Source organism: Hyalella azteca, unplaced genomic scaffold, assembly GCF_000764305.2.
Source record: "Hyalella azteca isolate HAZT.00-mixed unplaced genomic scaffold, Hazt_2.0.2 contig17851, whole genome shotgun sequence".
NCBI classification, from domain to species: domain Eukaryota; kingdom Metazoa; phylum Arthropoda; class Malacostraca; order Amphipoda; family Hyalellidae; genus Hyalella; species Hyalella azteca.
This window is the reverse complement of record NW_025947620.1, coordinates 126,875-148,772: the sequence shown is the minus strand read 5'-3', so window position 1 is coordinate 148,772 and position 21,898 is coordinate 126,875. Positions and strand designations below refer to the sequence as shown.

At 37.5% G+C, this 21,898-nt stretch overlaps 2 protein-coding genes across 2 annotated transcripts; one reads left to right on the top strand and one right to left on the bottom strand.

The window, feature by feature from the left end:
- Positions 1 to 2,288: 2,288 nt before the first annotated feature.
- LOC108674708 (COP9 signalosome complex subunit 8) lies at positions 2,289 to 6,040 on the top strand. Its single transcript, XM_018162673.2, has 4 exons — positions 2,289 to 2,408; positions 2,821 to 2,891; positions 4,095 to 4,276; positions 5,317 to 6,040. The coding sequence occupies exons 1-4, from the start codon at positions 2,346 to 2,348 to the stop codon at positions 5,571 to 5,573; spliced, it is 573 nt and encodes a 190-aa protein (XP_018018162.1). The 5' UTR covers positions 2,289 to 2,345; the 3' UTR covers positions 5,574 to 6,040.
- A 977-nt stretch (positions 6,041 to 7,017) lies between these two features.
- LOC108674719 (putative GPI-anchored protein pfl2) lies at positions 7,018 to 10,781 on the bottom strand. The gene is made up of 4 exons (XM_018162686.2): positions 10,481 to 10,781; positions 8,477 to 9,835; positions 8,314 to 8,361; positions 7,018 to 8,054 (listed from the first exon to the last, which is right to left on the bottom strand). The coding sequence occupies exons 1-4, from the start codon at positions 10,617 to 10,619 to the stop codon at positions 7,903 to 7,905; spliced, it is 1,698 nt and encodes a 565-aa protein (XP_018018175.1). The 5' UTR covers positions 10,620 to 10,781; the 3' UTR covers positions 7,018 to 7,902.
- Between the last annotated feature and the right edge of the window lie 11,117 nt (positions 10,782 to 21,898).

The window sequence follows — 21,898 nt, the reverse complement described above, 5'->3', positions numbered from 1 at the left end:
CCTGAATTAATCTTGAAATGGGGTAAAAAGGGACACTTGAAATAAAACTCAATTTCAAACATTTGAAGCATGCAGAGTGTACTCATCTATTACTAACAGTACTCTGAAGTCTTCCTCTTTCATTGTAGATGATGTAGATGTAAAATAAATGACATTTTCTGTGATTTTTACTTGTTTTTCCTTTATTGATATGATATTACCATAATAATTAATTACCGTATTAATAATGTGATATAACTATATCCATGGACTTGGACATGCCATTGAGCATTGACAACGACCTTGTCCACTGCAAGCTTCATATCAGCAGCCATGTAGCATTTCTTCTGTATCTGTAAGCTTACAAGATGGTTTGTAATTTCGCACAATTTTAATTGAGTCTAGTGATTTCATTATAACAAAAAAGATCATGAAAAACATACCTGAAACAAAAAATAATGTTTTAGTAACAACATCATATGTTTTGAAGAAATAAATCATAGTTTAGGTCAATTACTGTAAAATGGGGTAACTTTGACCACTTTTCAAAATGATGCCATTTTTTTACTAGATAAGTTGAACTTAAATTGAAACATGCAAAATACAGGTCTATAGTCTAGCTTTACTCACCATAAATTGCTGGCTCCTGCCTCTCATAGTTTTGATGTAATTTCAAAAAAAGTGATGGTCTTTGTTACCCCAGCTCTTGGGGTTTCTATGACTGGGTGGTAAAATTAATTTTATTTTTTGGTAAAATAACTCCAAATAACTCCAGGTTGTGGTGCATCGTAGTAGAACTCTTCTAGTTACATATGCAAAAGACAAATTTTAGGAAAGTGTCAGAGTTTGCAAATGGGGGGCGCCGCCCCCAAATGGGCGAAATGTGACCATCTAATGGCAGCCATGACGGGGTAACATTGGCCGGTTTGGAAATTAAGTTAAAATTACCATATATAAGACTCTGTAGAGTCTGAAACATAAAGAAAAAAACATTAATAGGTGTATCAAGCATAAAATATGTTATATTGGTACCTATGGTAATTTTAATTTCCAAGCCGGTCAATGTTACCCCGTCACGGCTGCCATTAGGTGGTCAAAGTAACCCCATTGGGAGGTGGCGCCCCCCATTTGCAAACTATGACACTTTCCTAAAATTTGTCTTTTGCATATGTAACTAGAAGAGTTCTACTACAATGCATCAAAACCTGGAGTTATTTTACCAAAAAATAAGAAAATTGGAGGGGGTACTCCGACAGGCTTTGAATAATAGCTCTTTTTCGTGGGTCACATTTTTAATTTTTTAACCTATTAGATATGCAAACTTTTTAAATCTTTCTATTGTGTTACATAGCCTCAGTATTAGGCCTTTGATGGCCATTGACAAAATTTTTCTATGTCAAATCGTTTTTGAGTTTTGGGGGTTTTTGTTAAAAAAACGGAAAGTGGTCAAAGTTACCCCGCCGGTCAAAGTATGCAATTTTTTAGAGATAGTAAATGTTTGATTTCTTGACAAGCTTTATACATAATAGATAGTAAAAATGTTGAAGTTTACGCCACTATTTTTAGTTATGCAATATTTTGATTAGTTTAGCTGCTACAACATTTCTACAAAATGTGGGACGCACGTCCCTATTTACCCCGCCTGTCCCTTTTTACCCCGTTTGATGGTACTAGTTTATTTGTAGGTTCCGCCATAAAAATTCCATTTATTTTCTTTTTGCAGTACTTAAAATTTAATTTGGAAGTATCCCTATCATCAATTTTAGCTGGCCAATGCAATTGCGAAAAACTTAATCACAAAGTTTGTCTGGAAAAAATGACCGTCTGGCAACCCTGTTTAAAAACAGTACAAAAAATGAAATAATAGCACAAGATGAAGCAATCGGAGTCAAAGTGTTGAATTGATTATAATATGAATTTTGAATCCAAAAAGTTAATTTAGATGACTTAAGATTCATGACATCTCATGACTCTGGTTTGTTCTAAACTATAGATTTTATCACATGGGTCTGAAGTATTCAGACCATGTTGTGTTACAGTTTTGGGATGATGGTTGTGACTTAAGGGGACGGTCTAACCTAAATTGGAGATAGCCTATAACTCCTAAAGTTATTATCCGATCATCATGAAACTTCACATTCAAACGTAAAATGGTACCGTTGAATGCGTTGAAAAGTGAGCTTTAAGATGAGCCCAAAAAGTGGAAAACGCCTAAATTGAAAATTTTAGGTTAGACGGTCCCCTTAAAATATTATCAACTCAATTTATTTCTATACATTTCAACTCCTTGTTGAATCTTATTTTTAATGGTTCACTTCTCATTTGTCTCTTCTTCATATTGCAGGATTTTCATATTAAAGTACAAGATGGCTCTCTCTTTGGCAGAATACAATGAACTAGCAGCAACACTTGAAAGCCAAGAGCTCGACGTAAGTTATCCTACTGCTTTTTGATGTACTAGAGCAATTTTGATGTATTGTTGTGTAACAACTAAATTGTCACTCAAACATCTTTGTGACCTGAAAAAATCTGTCTTGAATTTGTTACCATGCAATACACTGATTTCACATTTCATAAGTAGACTGCCAGCTTTTTATTTAGTGTAAAATATAATATAATATCAATTTCTTCTACAATTGATATATTTTTATTAACATTTTTGAGCAAATCAATGGGCTTGAAAAAACATCCATGACAATTTTATTCTATCATATTTCTTATTCTGATTACTTTGATATTTATTTTAGTTTCATGAGATTACTTTCAACTTGAGTGTACAGTTTTTACTAAAATGGACCAATTGATATCATCAGTGATCAGTCATAGTCATGTTATTTGCAGGCACCTAATGGCGTGCCTCCTGATGCCGTGTACGAGAAACTCTTAGCCATATACCTCCTTCAAAACGATGTGTGAGTAAAACAAGTCCTCGTCTCCAAGTGTTGTTTGCTATTACATTTTAAATTCTATTATTAGTTCTTGATTAAACTGTCATTCTTTTTCATAAACTATAATCAATTTTGTATTTAAACTTGTCCTATTCTTTATCTATAACTATTATTAATTCTATATGCATAGGTATATTTTTATTAGAGCTAAAAATGATTATTATTTGAATAGTTATATCATTATGTCAGGAATTTGTAGAAGTGATACTAAATTTCTTTGTTTGAAGTGAACTGCCAAGTGAGAAAAATGCGAGTGAAACTGCATTTTTAACTTAAATATTTATTGCACAAATTTTAGGCTCTAACTTGGACATAATTTCTCAATGTTCTTATGAATATTTATAATTGTTTTGTTAATCATTGCAGTATACATTAGCTTCTATTATTATAAAAGTTCAATATAAAAAACTCTTTAAGTTTTTTGACTGATGCAAGCTATAAACTTCTGATCCTTACTCCCTGATATCTCAAGAATTCATTTGAATTCAACATTTACAATACAAACATTGCACAAGTCTAAGCAACATCTCCTCATGCCAACCATGCAAAATGTCAGCCAATTTCCTATCAAACTAACCATGACCATAAGGATGTCAGCCAAGTTCCTATCATACTAACCATACAATATGTCAGCCTAGTTCCTATCAAACTAACCATACAATATGTCAGCCTAGTTCCTATCAAACTAACTATACAATATGTCAGCCAATTTCCTATCATACTAACCTCACAGGATGTCAGCCAATTTCCTATCATACTAACCACACAGGATGTCAGCCAATTTCCTATCATACTAACACACAGGATGTCAGCCAATTTCCTATCATGCTAACCATACAGGATGTCAGCCAAGTTCCTATCATGCTAACTATACAGATGTCAGCCAATATCCTATCATGCTAACTATACAGGATGTCAGCCAATTTCCTATCATACTAACCATACAATATGTCAGCCATAATCCTATCATGCTAACTATACAGGATGTCAGCCAATTTCCTATCATACTAACCACACAGGATGTCAGCCAATTCCCTATCATGCTAACTATACAGGATGACAGCCAAGATCCTATCATGCTAACTAGGTATACAGGATGTCAGCCAATTCCCTATCATACTAACCACACATGATATCAGCCAATTCCCTATCATGCTAACTATACAGGATGTCAGCCAAGTTCCTATGGAAGCGCATCCCTGCATCCGTGAAGCAGCGATGTCCGGAGCTGGAGCGATTATGGGGCGTAGGGCGCGTGCTGTTCACTCGCGACCGCGCCGCGGTCTTCGTGGTTCTCAACTCGACACAGTGGGGCCCTAATGTTGCCCCTATTATGGCTGCTCTTATTGGTACGCATCTTCTATTTATTGTAATTTTGGGGATTTTATTGGAATTTTACCTGGTAATACTTGATAAGTTTTCTTTTATTTTTAAAGTGACCGTTGATGCTGAATTGTGAAGCTCCTCAAGGTTAAGGAAAACGGGACTTGATTCTGTTTAGTGTAAATACACAAGTATGTTTCTGTGTTTATCACCAATATAAACTGAAAATTATTATTCAGTACCTATTGAAGATATTAGACCGTGATGCAAATACTAGTAATTGTAATACTGACGTAAATAATTGTTGTCATGATTATCCCCTGAATTGTTGAACCCACTCGGTGAGTCAGCCATATTTTTATTTCAAGTCAGAATAAGGTAACGCAATTTATGTACATTTCTATCAATAGTCATGCTCATACTATTAATAAGTCATGTAATTATCAATTGTTTAATACATTACTATCCTTAGTCATTTATGGTACTATCCATAGTCCTCTCCCTTGCTATCAGTATAGTTGTATACGTCAATATAACTGTCAACATAGTCATATTCATCACCATCAATATAACTGTCCATAGTCATATTCATCACCATCAATATAACTGTCCATAGTCATATTCATCACCATCAATATAACTGTCCACATATTCATATTCGTCACCATCAATATAACTGTCCATAGTCATATTCAGCACCATCAATGTAACTGTCCACATATTCATGTTCACTGTCAATATAACTGTCCATAGAGTCAAATTCGTCACCATCAATGTAACTGTCCACATAGTTATATTCATCACCATCAATATACGTAACTGTCCACTTAGTCATATTCATCACCATCAATATAACTGTCCACATATTCATATTCGTCACCATCAATATAACTGTCCATAGAGTCATATTCGTCACCATCAATATAACTGTCCACAGAGTCATATTCGTCATTATCAATATAACTTCCATAGTCATATTCGTTACCATCAATATAACTGTCCACATAATCACATTCATCACCATCAATATAACTATCCACAAAGTCATATTGGTCACTCTCAACAGAGTCGTACCGGGAGCGCACTCTGGAGCTCATCGCGTCTGCCTACACGTCTATAGGCCTGGACGACGTGAGCAAGCTGCTGGGACAGGAGCGCGAGGCAGCGCTGCAGAAGACACAGGCTTTGGGCTGGGATTTAGACGCCGCCACTCAGATGGTTATGCCTAAAGCGTTCCCTAAAGAAAAAGTACATCATATGCCTTCAGAAAAACAATTAGAAAGACTTACTGAGTATATATCATTTTTGGAGAAAGGTCTCTAGCGTGTATAATTTTTTTATATTATTTTTTGGTTAGTAGAAGGTTAAGATTGTTTTCTGACACCAGGAAAGTCGCCTGTTACGGCCTAGTTTACAACTCGTCTCCTTACGTTCTCGTCACCCTCGTGTTCGTGCTATTACTGTTGATCAAATATGAACGATCCGATAGTTTAACGTTTTAAATTCCTCAACTTTTCCCTCCACATATTTGAAGACCCGGAATGATTATCCTCCGTGCACGTATTTTGTTGAGTATTTTTAGCAACGCCCTGCATCTTGTTTCTGCTCGTTCTTCAATCGCATACTCTTCCTATTCCTTGCATAAACTTCTTAGTCGACCCATGGTAGTGAAACTATACAAGTTTCTTAGCCTGCATGCATATTTCCATATCGTTGAACAATTTAATGATCATCGAAACGGCCTGCGTCCAGTCAATTCATTGGCGGCAAATAAAAGCAAGCAGATCAAACCTATGAATTATTCGTCCTTCCCGTTTACTTGTAAAAAATTGCTACTTCGTGACATCACGTTCAGAATTATATCTGGAAGAATGCGCACTGCAAATAGATTTGATATCGAATTGAAGTTCTTGAATCATAGCAAGAACTGGCATCAACTTCATTGCAGTCCATCTATCGAGATTGTTCGGCGAAATGAATGTTGCCCAGTGATTACAGTGTAAGGGTACGCACACAGGAAGGCAGGTTGCCAGCGTGCTGGTTACCTGCTCAGGATGGCGCCTGAAACCATAGAATACAGAAGCCTATTCGTACAGGTTTTCACTGTGAACACTAACATCATTATCCTATGTTCATTCTTGTGGCAGGTTGGAGCAGGTTGCCCGCGCGGGCAAACCTGCTTTCACTGTGTGCGTACCGTACCCTTAAGAACCAAGATAGTAGCCAGTTGCTGGTTCGATGAAACGTGAATTCTGCGAAATCTGGATTTTATGACGTAAGAAATGACCTATTCAAGAATGATACTTCTTTTATCCAAGTGGTGGAACTAATTCGGAGCTGAATGAAACGGGTGTATGTAGCCTTACATCACGCTTTGCGATGTACGCTTATTGTAGCCACAACTCACAGGACGTTCAAAGTAGCTATTGGACGCAGCACTACAGTTTACGAAGGTTTACGCCTAGTAGGCTCCTGAAATGCTCCAGTGTCATTACATTTTTCTTACTCTTCCCTCTACAAAAGGCTTCATCACAAAAAAATTCTCAAATTTAGGTTTTATTGAACAATGATCTGTACAAAATATATTACGTTTGTGAATTATTTCAATCAATAAAATACGGCTCCAATTCGTGAACTACGGTCCATCTCTATTCGCAGACCAGACCTGACTACCAAAATTGGAACTAGCGTAAAAAATCGCATTCGTGTCTAACGTGTCTAGATGTTCAGGAACAACATGAAACTGCCGAAGAAATATAATGGCAAGACGAACATTTAGCAGAATGAAGCCTAATACTTGGACTTTTATATTTCGCACCAGAGCGCACCAAGCATTGGAAACTTGCCTAAAAGGATCATTTGTAGCGTGGCCATCGTCAGTGCCGTCATTCTCAGTGACCCACTTCAGAACACGTGTCACAAAAACTTCACAGAATTTCAAAGGACTTTCCATTATTTTCAGAAGACTCGTCAACAAGGAATAATATATAAGCGTCAGCTCAATAGGCACTGTTATGTTGGCGACCCAAAGGAGAACGCCGGAAACCCAACGGAGGCACCATTTTATACCATTCGCGAAACTGACAACCACGTGCTCTAGAAGTCCCTCGGTAGTTGCCGGGAGTTGTGCGGGATGTTCAACCTTACAGTTGGGACATACCGAGTACGTAGCTGGCAAATACCTAAATAGCGACGAAACGATAGACCCTTGGTATTCAAAAAGAAAAAACTTCGTATTTGTCGAGATCGCCTCGATAGCTACAATTATTTTACTGGCCAAAACGACACCCGACTCGACGCTGATAACGAAACCATACCCAATGAGAAGCAAAACCGTAAGACATGCCTGACACAAAGCAGTCAACAGCTTCACGATGTACAACCAAAAAGCCACCCCGGAGTAAACCAGGAATGCTATAACCCATCTCATGAAACTTTTTTGCTTCGGCCCTCCATTTGCAGATTCTGGATCTGGCGTCGTACCTTGCGCCTCCCCCACTTTGTCTTGCGGCGGCGCTTGTTTCCTTTCACCAACTACTCTGTTGTGGGCCGTTGAACAAACAACACAACTCACATCTTCGCAACATTGCACACAATTTTCACACCAGTCTTCACAATTAGGATTGCCACAAGCTTGCATGATTGAAGATTCTTAGGCATCAGAGACGCTACGCGATAAGTAAGGACGAACGTTTTCGTTTTGGACTCGCTCCTTGCAAATTTTGAATATGAAAAAGATGCCGATGAGGATAGTAACTAGTCCTAGACTTAGAAAAACAAACGCTGCCGTAGGGTCGCCAGCTCCTAAGGAGAGAGAAAATGTATTTTAATATTAATATGAAGAGTAGGATAATTTTCAGCAATGCGGAAAGAAAATATTTTAGCGCCTCGCAACCTAGATTAAAAGGCAATCATAATCAAGGCATGATAAATTTCTTTGAATTGCTGGTGAGTGGTGACATAACAATAATTTATGTTTCGAGTTAATTTCGACAGTTAATTCCGAAAAAAATAATTGCATTTCATGCTATTTTCGAAACGTGCTTTGACCAGAAAATCTTACCTGCCGTAACAATAGGTTCAACTTTAATTTGCTCCGTCACCGATGGGCCTGAAAATAAGAAATAATAGTAACAGGACCAAAGAAATCATTATTGCTTATGAACATTGAACGATCGTATAATTCCAAGTACATAAATTACAATATATGCTTTCAATTGTGTTACCTCCTGTCGAGGGTTCGGAGCTTACGACAGCTTGTGAAGTTCTGGTCAGGAATTGCTGAGTAGTGACAACGGATGATGGCAATCCTGTTACCGCCTCTGTAGACTTCACGATGGAAGTGACGGGAGTTGTAGAATTGGAAGTGGCAGTAGTGGAATGGGTAGTCGGGGTGGTAGGCGTGGTGGAATGGGTAGTCGGGGTGGTAGGCGTGGTGGAATGGGTACCGGTAGTCGGGGTGGTAGGCGTGGTGGAATGGGTAGTCGGGGTGGTAGGCGTGGTGGAATGGGTAGTCGTGGTGGTAGGCGTGGTGGAATGGGTAGTCGTGGTGGTAGGCGTGGTGGAATGGGTAGTCGTGGTGGTAGGCGTGGTGGAATGGGTAGTCGGGAAGGTAGCCGGGGTGGTAGGCGTGGTGGAATTCGCGGAAGGTTTATTCGTCGTTATTTGCGCAGAACCAGCTCGTTCAACATCTGACTTATTAATCCTCAGAGCCGGAGATTCAGTATTCAAAAAAGTTTCGCCGGGGGAAAGTGAAGCTTCACTGTCGTCTGTCAGACTAGAACCTGGTCGAGCATCTGAAGGCCTAAATGTGAAACCCGCTACCGGTGGTACGCTAAAAGTGTTGTTCGGTAAGGACGCCACTCTGACATTAACGAAAGGTACTGGAGTTGGTAACTGAACGCCTGCTGGAGTAACCAGTTTTCGCTGATTTGGAAGAACATTACGGAGTAAATTTGAACTCAAGTGAGCTGGGTCGGGGGAAAACGTATATTCTTTGTAACGACGTATTGTATCAAGCACTCCATTTGAATCTTCAGAGTTACCAGAAATATTTTTATTGCCTTCGATCTGACCAGAATTATGATAAATTCCAAGTCGATCAACCGGTGTTATAGAATTTGATGTGGTACCGACAGTGGTGGTTGTAATGGGTGTAGTCCTAAGAAAATTTTCGAATGAAAATTTCGTATAACTCTTGCTCTCCTTAATAAAAGCAAGATTTTTCTCTGGTATTTGAGACTTCGGTATGTTTCTATCGGCAGACCGCCACGACCGATCGTCTTGTGAAGATCTTGCTTGCGACCGAAACGACAAAATCTTCACTTCTTCTGGAGTACGACTTTCAATGAGCTTCACCTTGCGGCCGAATGAATCTTTATGAAACGCGTTTGCTAGCAGTGGATGATTCTTGTTCAAATGGTTTAGCGTAATTGATCTTTTCCTTGGAATCGTATGGCTCTCCTCCCAGCGACCATTCAAGTTATGCCGGTCGCCTTCACTCGCTCTTTCTAGATCAACTACGAAATTTACTGGTGATCCCAGGTGCTCTGATATTTCAATTTTAGGGGAGATGACAGATGAACCTGAGGATAATGGAGATCATAAATTCCAAGCACGCTTGGTATTAACTCTGGTATGCTTCAATCGTACTAACCTAAACGGTCCGCCAACAGAATAACTCAACGCCACAATTGGAGATCCCAGCACATTCTTACGTTATCGCAATTGTTATGATCCAAGTAGCGAGATCAACATTTTATAAATAAGTGAAGGTGCACAAGATAATAACTAGTTCGGTATAATGATTACCGTCTATTACGTTACGTAACACGTTCGTTACTCCAGTCTTTTACTTAAAGAATGATCACGAAGTTCCTGCTATTCGATAAATACTGTTTAATACAAAAGCAAGTACCCAAACGGCATCGCTGTCAACGAAGCTGTTGAGCATGATTTACAAGACATTTAAATTGCCGAACATTTCTTATACAATTCAAAAAATAAAAACTGCGCCCCTAGGTTTCCCTATCGAAATTCATCTTGCCAATTTGGTTTCATATAATCAACGATATACATTCTACGTTCCAAAATTAGTTCGATTTAGGAAACTAATTTGATTTCAAACGGTTAGGACGATAGAACAAGAAATTCAGGAAGAAATTTTGAATACTAACGTTAGTTCGAGAAAAGTTTTAACAACTTATTCTAACAGAAGACCAATTGCTTGCCTGATACTGCGTGGACAAATGAGCCGAGCGCTACCAGCAACAGAAGAGACAAAGGAAGCTGGTGTCCAAGCGAGGTCGTCTTCCACTTGCGAATAGAATAAAATCTCGAAGCCGACCAAGTTGCAGTAGTAATGTCCATCTTATCAGACCAACGCGCCTATTTGGAGACCACAGTTTATTGTAGCACATGCACACGTCATATCGTTCGTGCTTGATGGATGGACCAGTTAATTAGATCATTAAAGTAGCTGCACCGACAAACTCCTTCACGAGAGAATTACAGATGTCAAAGGGCTGCGGAAGTTTTGCGAACGACGAGCTGCTTCACGATTCAGAGTTAACAGGTTGGGATGAATTGTACTTCTCGTGCGAATAGCGCAAATATGCAATTTTATGCGTAGATGAACATTCAATGACTACGATTTTGTAGGAATTAATCCTATAGAAATAGGACGTCCTATACAACCATATTTACACTATGGAAAACCTGCCAATGTTGAATGGTTCTATTGTCCTGAAGGCGACATGAACTTAAAGTGACATCTTATCAAAATAAAGCATCCAAATTGAAATGGAGATTTTCACTTTATCAAAGAACTGTAATGAATATTGGGCAGAAACGTAATTATCCCCAAGAAAAGACAAAAAAAAACACGAAAATTCAGAATTAAATTATGATATAACCGAATTAAATGCGAAATGTAAAAAATTATTTGTGTATCAGCAACTACTGAAAACATGTCCCATTTTTTAAACATTCTTATTCGTCGTCAATCCTCAAGCTTTAATTTGAATTAAGGAAAAACCACTCAAACAAACACTTTTAACGTTTGGAAACTTTTAATAATCAGCACCGAAAACTGGCAATTTTCACGTAGCTCGCATGGCGAAAGATGATCATGATTATCAACTCATGACGCTCTGTGAGCATTAAAAATAGATAGATAGATGAATTTTCAGGCTCATAGTTTGTTCTATGAGCAAAAATGAAGGAACGACCGCTGAAGTTTCAGGCTCATAGTTCGTTCAATGAGCAAAAACAATTGAACGACCTCTGATTTTTCATGCTTAAAGTTCGTTCCATGAGCAAAAATGATAGATCGACCTGTATATTTTTAGGCTCATAGTTCGTTCTATGAGCACAAATAGTGCAACGATCATCTGCTCATATATCTTACACGCTAGAGACGCTAGAGTATCTGGCGGGTCCGACGAGATGCATGATTTGGGACTGGACGACCGAAGTGAAATGAAGTATTATTTATCTTCTTTGAAAATTTACCAAATAAATTGTTTGTTATTAATTGTTAATTAACTACTGCCTCATTTTACAACACTTCTCTTTAACTTCACTTCTTGTTTGTCTGTCTGTCTGTATGCTACAAATCTTATAATCGAAATTTAACATGCACACTTCTATTTATCCCATCGATCTGAAATATTGCACACTTGCGTAAAGATGGAGACAATGCATGAATCAAATGACAAAATAAAAAATTTTATAAATAATTTTTTTTTTCAATATTAAAAAAACTGAAAAAATAATTTTGTCTGCTACAAATCTTATAATCAATATTTAACACACTTCTAGCTGTCCAATCTATCTGAAATTTTGCAGACTTGCGTAAAATCGGAGACAATGCATGAATCAATTGAAAGAATAAATAATTTTGAAAATTTAATTTCTTTTATGTACTAAAATAATTAAAAATTATTTTTTTAATATTCGAAATTAAAATTAGAAATTCATTGTACGTGTTTACATTGGAGACACTGGATTTTTTTAGAAGTGTTGTCTTTAAAAGTTAAAAAATTAATTTTTAATGGTATATTTTAATGGCTCATATTTTATCAGTTTATTATTCTAAACCAAAAATAGCAAGCAATATGTCACCAGTATAAAAGTTGCCTTGCTAAATTCGTTAATTTGAAACCCCCAATGTATTATATATATATATATATTATATATAGATATATGTCTTCTTAACAAAATTCTTCCTCGGTCTGTACAAGAAAAGCGCTCCAGTTAGGCAGATCCACTCCACCGCGCCACTAACGCTGTAACATCGTCGATTAATTGCTGGTTGATTACGTCGTAATGTCTTTAATGACGTTGAGTCGACGTCTAATGATTGCTGGAACTCAATTTTAATGAATAATGATTGGCAATGTCATTCGAAAAGATGCATTTTAACAGCGGCAAATCAAAAGAACGGAAATACTTCTGCTATAATTTTCCATAAAAACTTCACGCTAACAAATTATAGGCTGGCAATGGTGATGTTATTCGCTGTTTTCCTGCTGCATTTTATTCCATGAACACTTGACACGTCGATAGTAAATTATTGCCTAACACTATGATTAAAAATATTTAGCTATTTTCGTGTTTCTAAAAAATTTTCATCCCCACTAACACTAGTGCTGGATGTGTACTTCCACGCTTTATAAATCGCATAACATGGAAACGGAAAGCTTAAAATATTGACGTCGTTAAAAATTATAAAAAGTTCATCGATATTGTGGTGGGAAGTGAGGTGCTATAGACATTTAATCAAATGTAAAATGAGAGTTCAATTCAAATAATTACCCTTTTTAGGCATTAATTGAAGTTATCGTGACCCAAAATGAAATAAGTGAAAAAAAACAGTCACCCTTTCAGAATTAAAAACAATTTTCAGATTTGTTTCAGACCCGTGTAATCAAAGTTAAACTTGTAAGAAAAGCAGACTGGGTTACCAGTTTTTCCCGGTGCATTTTTGTGGTCGTTCCTGAGTGACGGATAAATGATCGTTATACGTGAACGTTTGTATGAGGGAAATAGTTGATTGATTGGCGAATAGTTGACGAATAATTGATCGATTGCGTCGAATAATTGATCGTTTGCAGGAGGCGAATAGTCGATCGTATATATATGGCGAATCATGGGCACGTGGCGAATAAGTGATCACTCGCATGTGGCGAATCATTGATCGTATGTGTATGGCAAATAATTAATCGTGTGCATGTGGCGAATAGGAGATCGCACACACGTGGCGAATAAGTGATCGCTTACCCGTGACGAATAATTAATCGTATGTTTATGGCGAATCATTAATCGTGTGAATGTGGCGAATAAGTGATCGGCTGCATGAGGCGAACAAGTGATTGATCGCATGTGGCGAATAAGTGATCGTTTTCTTGTGACGAAAATATAACCTGTATGATTGATATAGCCTGCATGTGATTGATCGTTTGCATCTGGTGAATATCGTATGTATGTCGTGTATCTGAGGCTCCGCTAATTTTATTTATAGAGACCCAATCTACATGCGGTGGACGACGTCTCAGTTGCCCATCCTTTGGTGCGGAATTAAGATTCGATGTCACCATCAAAATGAGGGCACCATCACATGGGGGCAAAAAGTGCTCTTTTCTTTACATGAATTTAGAACACGTTTTAAAAATCAGTATAGCACATCCAATCATTTTAATCAACGTGGAAACTATTTAGCCCTCTTTTCGATCAATATTTAGGTAATGCTTTTAGATGAAAATTTATTCTATGTTTTATCTATCCGAAAATCAGTCTACGGCCTTCTACAAAAAAAAAATCCGAGCTGAGAATTAGACTTTCCTCAGTCGGACTCACAGAGCATTAATTATTGTTAGAAGAAATGCAGTAATGATGGTTTGGTCAATGTATTTATACTCGTTCGATGTTTTATGAAAATTTGTGACAAATTCTGCATATACGAAACACATAACGGCATATCATTTTCTGGATTAATAACAACAGGTTTGCCTCAAATGTAAATTTTTTTCAATTGAAAAGATGTGATTAAGTAGACGTAAAAACATTAGAAAAATTCAATTTTCACCAGAAAATACGTCAATTAAGCTTATGTTGATTGATTCACATCTGCAAATGGACACGATCGCGTTCAATGCCAGTTTTTATTACAACACTTCTCTTTAACATCACTTCTTGTTTGTCATCTGAAAATTTGCACACTTGCGTAAGGTTGGAAACAATGCATGAATCAAATGATAAAATAAATTATTTTAAAAATTAATTTTTTTCAATATTAAAAAAAATTGAAAAAAAAATTTGTCAGCTACAAATCTTATAACTGATATTTGACACACTTTTACCTGTAAAATTGATCTGAAATTTTGCACACTTGTATGAAGTCGGAGGCAATGCATGAATCAATTGACAGAATAAATAATTTTGAAACAAAATTTTATAAATGTAAAAAATTGAAAAATTAATTTTTTTATTATTCGAAAATAAAATGATAAATTCATGGTACATCTGTAATATTGGAGACACTGGATTCTTTAGAAGTGTTGTCTTTAAAAAGTAATTTTTAAACGTATATTATTCAAGTTATTACTGCTATTTTCCTTCAGGAAGTTAAAATAGTCTTGAAACTTAACTACAAATCTAATTAAATAAAAAAATATACAAACCAGCATGAGTTTGACATAGACGATGAGTAAGAGTTAAAGCAAGACCGTATGGCAAACGAAGCTTTCACAAATTACTAAAATGACAAAAAGGTTAGATACCCAATGCTCGTCTATCAATTCTTGGAGCAGAGTTTGGCTCATTGTCCTTAGTGCCTTAATTATCTTACTAAAATAATGCAGAAGTTGATTGGCCTAACGACCGGTGAAATAGAAAGGTACAAATGCCGTCTCAATATTGTAGTGTCTAAAGCATACACAAACTAAAACATAAATTTCCTATATTTAAAAGTGTTGGAAGTATGCACAATCTATCCTTCAGTATCATTTACATAATACACTTAGTTTCAGAACTAAAGATGCAAAGATGTTTGCATACATTTTAGCCCTCAAGTACAAGAACCTCGAGCAATTCATGTACAGCAAATTCTTCATGTATTCTATTTTGCTTTTGATAGCTAAATTCTTCAGCATTTTCTATCCTTTTTTCTTTTGTTATGCAACGTTTATATTTCCGTAAGGAAAATATGCTGCGTATAACTAGATATCAGTAGATTTTTAATTTCCTGACAAAATACTCGAATTTTGTGGAAAAAACTATTCGTTCCTCTTATTATATTTTTACGAATGAAATCTGAATATTTTTTGTGTTGTCATTCCTATCTGCTGACAATTCGTGTGCGGCGACTTAAATTTGTTCAGTTCCCCCACAAGACGAAACTCCAATAAATCAAATTGAAGATCACCAGCACAACTAAGATGATGACGCGCGCACTTAAGATTAAGGCCTGACTTAGCGTTCGTTCATGTGCGCTCACTGCAAATTCTTCGACCGGTATCTTCTTGTGGACGTTGAACTCCGCAACTTCTATGTGGTCTGGGCCAACGGTGTGGTCTGACGGGGTCCACGAGTTGGGGGGCTCTGTGGTCTGGTTCTCATCCAGAGGTCTTACAGAGTTGGAAGGAAGTTTGATGGTGGAGATCTGCTCCTTGGGTGGAGATAGAGGGATTACGGGATCGCTTTCCATTGATCTGTCGATGATGGTGTGGAAGACGATGATCGTGAAGATTATCAGGATGCTTGACAGGAGCCACACGTCCACCATTTTGAAATAGCTCGTTTTGGGCAAACTCGAGGACGCCTGCAAATAAATGAATAGTTAATTACCTCGTACAATGTTTTTAAACGCAGTGGTTGAAAAAATCACTTAAAAAACACAATCTCTCCTGAAACTTTGTAATCATCTAGTAAGGTAATTTTTCTCTCGCTTGCTAACATCCCGATTTCACTGTGTTAAAATTAAACTTTGTTAATCTCCCGTTTTTTTTTAAATGTGATTCAAACTTTACGCGTTGACTATTAATTTTTATTATAAAATCAAAATTATTTGCTGCAGACTTTATTATTAAGATGCAGATTTTATTTTATTGACTTCACTTCATGATCGTTCACCTGAGTGAAGAGCGTTGCCATAACCAGCAGGGTCGTCAAAGAGCCCAACACCCGCACCTAATACGAAAAATGTATATGATATCATATTTTATTACTTTTTTAAAAAACTAGTTTTATCACATTAATTGTTCTAAATCGTACACATTCGGTCTTCAGTAAACATTAATAATTAAACTTCTTGGTGAAGTACAATATTACAGACAGTGGATAACATTTCTCAGGGCAAAGAATTCCAATCTCGAAAGCCGTTACTATATAGAAGTCTTTACAATACGAACGTCTAACCATAATTTATTATTTCACGATAAATAGCAAACCAACCTGGAATATAGCAGGCTTAAAGTAGAGTGTCAGGTAGCTGATGACCAGAAGACACAACGACGGAATGTAGATATTCATGAGGATGAATCCTGCCCGCCGGAGCAGCACCACTGAATTGAGAAGCAAAGATTTTTTAGATATTTTTACGTTGAACAAAAAGTTTGAATGTATATTAAGACTTACTGTCCACCAGAAAATGTCGGTTTCCGAATGCAAACAGTTTAATTCGAACGCTTTATTGTTTCCGAATCAAAATATTTTTACATTTATGAAGTGAATGTTTACGAATGGAAAATTTTTTACCTATACAAAGTAATTGTTTCCGAATGACAACATTTCCAGTCATACGAGGAGATTGTTTCCGAAAGGAGTCCTAGCTGAGTAAAAAATTTGTATAAATTTTGAGAAAGTCCATCAATTTATCGACCAGCAGCAAGGAGCTATAAGAATGACAGAAATGATTATATTAAAAACAATAGAAGCAACACTAACCCTCAACGTAAAGCTCAGCAAAGTCATTAAGGTTATTGTTGAAGGTGAGGCCGACGTCTTCAATGGAATATTCGATGAGCTGCGGGTTGCCCACGTACTCGACGCGGCTGTTGCGCTCGTCAAATGACAAGAGCTTCGATGAGGCCGACATCATCGTAAGTTTCATGGCGCAGCCCTGATCAAGAACTTCATGATTACTTTACAAAGTTATGAACAATTTTAAACGAATTTTTACGAATATTAAAACGTTAGTGAGAATACCATTTTTTCGAAGCAAAGTCCAGATTTATTATAATTTTTTAGTACATACTTTTTTGTTAATAGGAATCACCAGTTTGAATTAACAAAACCTTTTTGCAGTTTTTTGAAATTGATAAAATTTTATTTCCCAAATCTGAGCTCTCATACCTGAGTATCAAAAGGGTATCGGGCGAGATAGAACTTGCACTGAAAAGTGTGACTGTATTTTCTGCTGACCGTTAGTACGTTCTCGGAACCAAGGTACACTTCCACTGCACAAAGGACATTTTTTTAATAAATAAAATTACAAATTTAAATAAAAAGACACACTTAAGAAAGAATTCAATCTACCTCACACTATTTTGCCCTCGTGGATTGAATTTCTCTGATTTAATAAAGTAGTTGTGGTCACTGACACTTGAGAATATCGCACACCATTTTTATTGTCTTTATGGCTGCATCATATCCAACTGAATGGCATGAACTCATCACTAAATTAATCGTGAGTAAAGATTCAGGCTTTGGATAATCCACTACATTAAAGTAGGCGTTAAAATGGTACAAATTTTCTAAGTTAATGTTATATAATAAAAAAAGTTTGGTATTTTTATATTCAGACTCAGAGATATTAATGAAATATTATCCAAATAGCGAAGAACTTCTGTCCTTGAACTCTGAGTCATCCTAACTCAGTTTGGCCCGTCAATTAGAGAACGTATCAGTACTCTGCTCGTGCAGTGGATTAGAGAATGAGTCATTATTTGAACAATGACCCATTCATTTTCCTGAGTGTGTGGATTATGAACTGGAACTGTCTGGGAATGTAGCGAAACAGAACCTTCTTCAGGTCGAGTGTCGTCCGCCTCTCGCCGCTGGCCCTTGAGGATGACCATCATGGAGGCCTCGATGTCCACTTTGGTGATGTGGTTGCCCTTGGTGTTGGTGAAGTCTACCAGCGGAGCCCACAATTTATGTTTGATTTCGTCTGGTATCCTGGTTGGATTCGAACCGATTACTCACAGAATTTCTTTTTCAACATTTTGGAGCAATGATCATTTATAGCTGCATTGAATAACTTACTGCGGGATGGCAAGCATTTTTTTTTCTTCAAAGTCATGAGATACGAATAAAAAATATCAACTCCTTCAATACATATTATTTTGTTTATCTTTTGAAGAAATAAGGAATTTTCGATGGCTAGAATAACTTACATGTTCTGTCTCATTTCTCTGTTGAGGTTGAGATAAGACAAGCGTTTGTCTATCCACGACATACTCAGGTTGAAGTTGAGGTGGAGGAGCATATCTGTTGTGTCCACACTCGCTGATTCAATAACGATATGTAAGGTAACAGGAAGACCTTTTCCCGAGCCTAACGCCTGAGGAGGAATGTCAGCCCGATACGAAGGCGGAAACTCAACGATCTCACACTCTGTTTCATCGCTGCCATCCACACAATCAGGCTTGAGGTTACAACGCTTCGACAACGGAACGCACGATGCGTCGTCACATGTGTACTCATCTTTGACGCAGGGACTCAATAGGAAAGTAATTTCGTCTTCTGCGGATTTTCCACACAGCGGTTGATTCAAAAGCCACTTCTTTCTCCCCATTGGCCAATTCTTCCCAAAGGTTCCTTTCAAAAGAGTGGCAATGGTTTCGTTGGACGAAAGATCACGCCACAGCCACGACCCGTTCAAATATTGTATGGTATTGTCCGCATATCCTATGAATACCACCTCTCCGGCTGCAGGCTGTTTAGCAACAAATTTCTTATCATTTTCGGAGATCTCGCACACGCCTTTAAGGGTCCACACCGGGAGCGTAGAAATTTCACATACTGCACATCCAGTCGTGCGACAATCTCTATCTCGGAAGCCTGTGACGTCATCCATAACAATTGCTCCACAGTTTTGAATCACATCCCCGTCAGGCTGACCTCGCTTCCATGTGATATTTTCAACTTGCTTTTGCGAGAAATAGTTTCTCCAGGCGCCCTCCTGTCCTTTATCCGTCAGATCAACCCACATTGATTCACAATGCACTGCAGTCTCGTTGGTACGCGTCGAGATTTCATCAGCCAGTTTATGCAAGTCGGTCATGTTTCTTGGCAGGGGCAACGTTGCAGCAAGCCATCGGCATAAACTTGCGGCTGCTTTCGCAGTCATTGGCTCGAAAATGAATATCTGTTCTGATAGCACTTGACTGCACAGTTGAGTCTTGGTTATTTCCTTCCTGGAAACTGATCCGTTCATCTCCCAAGACCCAGACCAAGCCACGGCGTCGCCTTCTCTGTCATCATCGCACGACCAAATAGCCGCCATCTCTTCGAGTGTCAGCACCGAGCGCCAGAAATTAGCCTGTGAAAATAATAAGTGCATTAGTGTCATTAAATTACAACTGAACGTTTCGCGCTGTCTGAACTATTGCATGAATTTCGAAATTATAAGTCACTCCAGATAATCACTGAATTTTAAGTTAATCCAGATACTTCATACAACTTCGATATCAATATTATTTATAAGGTACACACTTACTTGGGTAACATGTCCATAAAAATTTTTATTTTTATCGACGGCGCCGATTTTCAGGATCCGTCCAGAGACTGGCGCCGCGTCCACTACTTCGCTCTGCTGGATGCTCCCGTCGAGGACTGTGGGATCAAGATAATATAAAGCAAGATACAATATTTGAATACAATAAATAACTTACATTTACCGTGAGACTTTGTCATTAATTGTTCCGGTATGGGGCGGACGAAAATAACGAAAATGTAATATATGCCGTAATTAATAACATTTAATTCATTCAAAAGTAGTTACTCACCAGGCACCTGACATTAAAAAAATTAATTAATTAATCATTGTTTCAACGAAATACACTCGTAGTCAACTCTGCTTCAACGTCGTTTGCCTCAAGGGCTACCGGAATCGATCTGATTTAAGTTCAAATTTGAATTAAATTTCCTAATTTTTAAAAAAGACTACTCGCCAGAATTCACCTATGGTTGCAGTGCGGTTGTCGTCATTGTAGGTAGAGCAGAGGTGATGCCAAGTGAGAGCTCGCAACTCCTCTCGCAGGAAGAAATACTTACGCGTTCCTCCGATCGAGACACGCAATCGGCTCAGACTCAGCTCTGGTGAATGATTCTTGGTATTACATAAGGGAAAGGAAACATCTTTTACCCTGTTTAGTAAGGCATCTAAGGAATAATTTTTTTCAGATTTGCCCCATATTGAATACTACCCTAATATTTCTGGGCGTAGTGGCCGTTAAATAGACTTTGCCGACGTTTTTTGATAAAATTTTCGGCAAAATTATCCAATAATTGTCGACTTATACCTTGCGATTGAATCAAGATACTAAAGCTAAGCTGTTGAAATCAAAACTTGTTTTGATCTGAAAGAAAAATTTGGTTCATTCGCTTCATGCTTTCCTCAGTTTCAGTTACAAGACTAAACAGATGAACGTCGATATTGAAATAAATGCTTACCAATTTGAAAGTTGTTTTCGTGATTACTTGTGGCCGAGAGATTTTTAAAAAGCCAAACGAGGCCCGTGATCTCGTGGAGTCCAAAAAACTTAAAGCGAACGCAGAAGGTGAAGGAGTGAAGGAGGAACTGCTGCTGGGAGTCAAATGTGCGTGAGATGAAGCTGTCAGAAGCGATGCCGTCCTCTTGGAAACTGTAAACTGGAAGATTTCTTTCCGGTTCTGAGAGATGAAAAAAAAATCGATCACACAAACTTAAATGAAAATCATCAATACCATTTTCCATGTAAGATAAGACTATTCATTATTAAGTTTGTGTACATTGACATAAGCACCTATAACTACTATACGAACGAAGAATAGGGTTTAGAGTGAAGAGTGATAGTAAAAAAATTAGAATAATTTCAAAATGCCTCATGAAGATTTACGTAAGAGCGCTCCCTTTTACCACAAAAATGGAAAATCTCAATATCAGATGAGGTGCCAGTTCATAATTCAATGGCCGGTACATATTCCAACATATAATTCTACGTCTAGTGCAGATGCTTGAATATAATGCAATATCTTGCTTGAATGTTTGCATGTATTTCAATATCTGCAGCGGGCGCTGGTATTCTAACACTTATTTCCAGGGGAACCTATGGGAACCATATTTTTTAGAATTAGTTGCTAGAAAAAAGGCCCCCAGGAGAAATACGTGCAAATTTACTGCTTGTTTACTGCTTACTCACCACCGAGTGCGCAGGTCACGGCGCCCCAGAGGATGGCTCTGCTGAGGAGCATCGCTCGTCGCTGACGGTCACTCGAATTGCCTCAAGTCTTCTATTACCTTAACAACCTGAAAATAATTCCTATGCCATGTGCTATAATAATAAAAAAGTATTTCCAATGCTACGTACTTGTATAATAATAATCAATCACTATTAATATTTCGCAAGCACACAGAGGTTATTTGTCTTAATAACTCTTAATTA